This window comes from Anomaloglossus baeobatrachus, chromosome 5, assembly GCF_048569485.1.
Source record: "Anomaloglossus baeobatrachus isolate aAnoBae1 chromosome 5, aAnoBae1.hap1, whole genome shotgun sequence".
NCBI lineage: Eukaryota > Metazoa > Chordata > Amphibia > Anura > Aromobatidae > Anomaloglossus > Anomaloglossus baeobatrachus.
Genome location: NC_134357.1, coordinates 84,024,720 through 84,029,196, shown reverse-complemented (window position 1 = coordinate 84,029,196; position 4,477 = coordinate 84,024,720). Strand labels below are relative to the sequence as shown.

At 41.7% G+C, this 4,477-nt stretch overlaps 1 protein-coding gene across 1 annotated transcript; it reads left to right on the top strand.

Moving 5' to 3' along the window:
* The first annotated feature begins 1,305 nt into the window (after positions 1-1,305).
* On the top strand, positions 1,306-2,302 carry LOC142312664 (taste receptor type 2 member 9-like). The gene is made up of 2 exons (XM_075351659.1): positions 1,306-1,868; positions 2,015-2,302. Exons 1-2 carry the CDS (start codon positions 1,306-1,308, stop codon positions 2,247-2,249), a joined length of 798 nt encoding a protein of 265 aa, XP_075207774.1. The 3' UTR covers positions 2,250-2,302.
* The last annotated feature ends 2,175 nt before the right edge of the window (positions 2,303-4,477 follow it).

Genomic DNA, 4,477 nt, shown 5'->3' with positions numbered 1-4,477 from the left:
GTTGCTGCTACGTCACCATTTTCTGTGACGTTGCAGCGACATCCCGTCGCTGTCGCTGTGTGTGACATCCAGCAATGACCTGGCCCTTGCTGTGAGGTCGCCGGTCGTTGCTGAATGCCCAGCTTCATTTTTTGGTTGTCGCTCTCCCGCTGTGACACACACATCGCTGTGTGTGACAGTGAGAGAGCGATGAAATGAAGCGAGCAGAGAGCAGGAACCGGCGTCTGGCAGCTGCGGTAAGCTGTAACCAGCGTAAACATCGGGTAACCAAGGGACGACCTTTCCCTGGTTACCCGATATTTACCTTCGTTATCAGCGTCCGCCCTCGCTGCCAGTGCCGGCTCCCTGCTCTGTGCACATGTAGCTGCAGTACACATCGGGTAATTAACCCCATGTGTACTGTAGCTAGGAGTGCAGGGAGCCAGCGCGGCTCCCTGCTCTCTGCACATGAAGCACAGCGACGTGTGTCGTTATGATCGCTGCTGCTTCTGCTGTGTTTGACAGCTAAGCAGCGATCATAACAGCGACTTACAAGGTCGCTGTTGCGTCACAGAAAATGGTGACGTAACAGCGACGTCGTTGTCGCTGTCGCTGGAATCAGGATCTCTGTCCCTACATTATGCTGCTCTCAGATTAGGTGGAAAAAACCTGGTGACAGTTTCCCTTTAAGTCATTTCCACAGATGTGTATGACTATGAGAATATCATATCAGACACTAGCAGAAGATATGGCAGCAGCACCAGTCAGGAATGATTAGGTAGCATATATCACAGTACAACTCTATCTTTTATCAAGCTTATAATTCCATATGCTTTGTTTTCACAAAAGGCAGGTGAAGCTAGATGCATTCTCACTATGTCAGATTCACAGAGCTATAAGAAATCCACATAGTTTGTATATGTCAAAACGGGAATATCTTATTTGCAAATATTTTCATATGTTATGTTCTTCTGTGCAGTTTTGTATGGTAATGTGCATTTACAAGGCTGGATTTCCAAAAGATTGCAGGTAAAATAATTGCTATTATTAGCAGCCACAAAAAAAAACAATATAAAAAGGATGAATAAACCCAATAAATCTGTCAACTACACAGTATTTGCCTTAATTTCATTCTTCATTTTGTAAAAGAGTAAATAAACATTTAATATATAGTCAATTATCTGAAACGTATCTGCATTTTTCCACGAACTATGACAAACTGTTCATGCAAAATTCATAGGCATAGTTAAATTAGGTCAATATTTGCCATTCTTATACAAGAAAGGAGTGAACATTATTCAGAAGTCAGTTTTCATTCAATCCAACATGTCTTCTATTGGACCTCTTTCAGAGGTTGGTATCTACATCTTCTTTCTAGTGACTGGTGTAATAGGAAATCTTTTCATCCTGACAGTTCATTTTCTAGACTGGTTAAGAACTCGTGATTTTAACCCATCCATACTTATAATCAACAGCATTTCCCTCATCAATATCATCTTCCAAGGAGCAATTACATTTGATAGGATCACATTCTTTATGTTTGTGGGGTTCTACATACAGGACTGGGTGGTGAAGCCTTTGGTGGTCATACTGTCGTCACTGGCGTTCTCAAGTCTTTGGAGTTCCACCTGTTTGTGCTTTTACTATTGCATTAAGATTGCCAATTTCAATGGTTCTTTCTTCTACAAGGTCAAAGCCAAGGCTCCGGTTATCGTGCCATGGCTGCTCATTATTTGTATTGCTGCGTCTTGGGCAGTTGGAGTATCAGCCTATTTGGATCTATACATGGACATTAAGCCTGTGACTGCTCTTATAGCTGGAAATATAACTTTAATATTCTCTTACAGTCTTAGAAGCAGATGCAGATGTATATATCATATTTACATGCTGTTTGCTGCCGTTGCCTTTGTTATAATATTTCTCACTGCCGGAGCCATCGTCGCCTCGTTGTGTAAGCACATGATACGGATGAAGAAAAACAATGACGCTTCTGGAAATTCAAGAATTCATTCTCATTTATCAGCAACTAAAACAGTAACTTCTTGCTTCTATTGTACTTGATATTTTATGGGTTCTTGAGTTCATTATTTAGTGAAGTGGAGAATTACGGCAACTTTATATTTCTCATTTCATATATTGTGGTTTCCGGTTTTCCAACGTTTAACTCGATTATTTTGATAATGGGGAATCGAAAGTTATCAGACAGCGTGAAGAGACTCTTATGTATGAGACCTCAAACCAATACTGAAGTCACCATAACCACACACTAGAGGGGTTTAGTTATGTATATCTTGGTTACCTAATTGTTGCCTCCATCTTTCATTATCAGAAGTATAATTTATTTATGTTTTGTCTTGTAAAAGAAAAATGTTTGTCTATTTAAAAAAATAAATTATTTTTTCTCTATAGTGAAAGTTGTTGTTTATAGAATTATATAATAATAATAATTATTATTATTGTTATTATTGTTATTATTATTATTTTATATTCTACGTGGTGTTTTTTTTACTATTAGGGCAGTGTATGTAATTTGTGCCTCCTGTGTGCACTTCCTGCAGATATACTCTATGAAATAGAAGCATCCATATAGACAAATTTGTGCTAGCCTACCATATTGGAATTTAAAACTAAAGCGGGCTTTACACATAGCGACATCGTTAGCGATGTCGCTGGTGAAAGCACCCTCCCCCGTCGTTTGTGCGTCACGGGCAAATCGCTGCCCGTGGCGCACAACATCGCTGACACCCGTCACACGTACTTACCTGCTTAGCGACGTCGCTGTGGTCGGCGAACCGCTTCCTTTCTAAGGGGGCGGTTCGTACGGCGTCACAGCGGCATCACTAAGCGGCTGCCCAATAGAAGCGCAGGGGCGGAGATGAGCGGGCGGAACATCCCGCCCAACTCCTTCCTTCCTCATTGCAGGCGGCTGCAGGTACGGTGATGTTCCTCGTTCCTGCGGTGTCAAACATAGCGATGTGTGCTGCCGCAGGAATGAGGAACAACCTGCGTCCTGCAACAGCAACGTTAATCGGGATTAGAACGACTGGTCAACGATCAACGATTAGGTTAGTACTTTTGATCGTTAACGGTCGTTCGTGCGTTTCACACGCAACGACGTCGCTAACGAGGCCGGATGTGCGTCACGAATTCCGTGACCCCAACGACATCTCGTTAGCGATGTCGTTACGTGTAAAGCCTGATTAATTCTTTCATTGTCATGTTACCCAATTGTCCTACCCTGTGGTTCTCCAGCTGTTGTAAAATTACACCTGTGCTCAGGGCCGATTCTAGCTTTCCTGCTGCCTAAGGTGAAAATTGAAATAGTGTCCCTCTCCGTAGTGCAGTATAAACCTCAGTGAATAACACAATTCTGTCATTATTTTGGGTGTTTTGCTTCAGTTAAAAAGGACCTGTGTGAACATGTTTCTCCAAGACGGTAATATTCCAGTGATACCAAACTTTCCTGGAATTTAATTTATAAATAAAAAAATGTTTTGTTGTTCAGTTTTGACCCTGTAACATTTTTATTTTGCATGAGGGCTTGTTTTTGGCGTGGTAAGCTGATACCAATTTGGGTCACATAACATTTTGATTGCATCGTAATGTATTTTTTTAGAGAGCAAAAGAAACAAAAAAAATTTCTGTCGTTTTGATTTTTTTCTCCTTACTGTACTGTTTAATGAATTTTTAATAATATTAATAGATTGAACTTTTACGGATGTGGCGGTACCAAATTTTTTTTATGTCTTTATTTTTAGTGATTTAGAAGGGGGCAGTGATTACATTTTTTTATATTGTTACAACCTTTTTTTTCATTTTTTATCTTTTCTTCTTTAGTCTCCTGTTTACCTCCTGTTCAGAGCATTGCAGGACCTTAGGTATCCATGGTTACAACTATGCATAGAGTCATAGTTAGGTTATGTATGCAGGCTGCTTTTTTTGCCACGTTTAATTGTCTGAATTCATCCCTCCATTACTCTCACTACTGTCTGCACCCATCCCCCCTTCCTTGATCCCCATACATGTCCTGAAACTTATCTCTCCCCCACTCCCCATGCTGTCTACACCCATCCCCTCCCTTGCTCGCCATATTATGACCTGAAATTTCCCTCTTGCTCCCCATTCTGTGTCAGCACCCATCACTCCCTTGCTCCTCAAAATGTCCTTAAATAAAGTCCCTCCTTGCTACCCAAACTGTATACTTAAATAAATTCCCTTCCCCAATTACAATAAATCACTGTCTTCAGCTCCACTGGAGCACTTACTATGTCCGCTCTCATCCCCCTCACTCTCCACACTGTGTAAACAGCCATCCCCACCCCCTTACTCCTCAAACTGTGTTTGCACCTATTGCCTCTATATTGTGTCCACAACCATCCCACCCTCGCTCCCGATACTGTCTGTACCCATCCCCCGTCCCTTCCTAAACTGTGACCGCACCCATCCACCCTTGCTCCCCATAGTGTGTCCTCAAATTTCTCCCTCCAATCTCGCTTCC

What these genes read in the sequence shown, in the direction of transcription:
- LOC142312664 (XM_075351659.1), top strand. Translation starts at nt 1,306, where the DNA reads ATGTCTTCTATTGGACCTCTTTCAGAGGTTGGTATCTACATCTTCTTT. An exon ending in ATATATCATATTTACATGCT is followed by an intron (nt 1,869 to 2,014) that starts GTTTGCTGCCGT and finishes CAACTAAAACAG; the next exon opens with TAACTTCTTGCTTCTATTGT.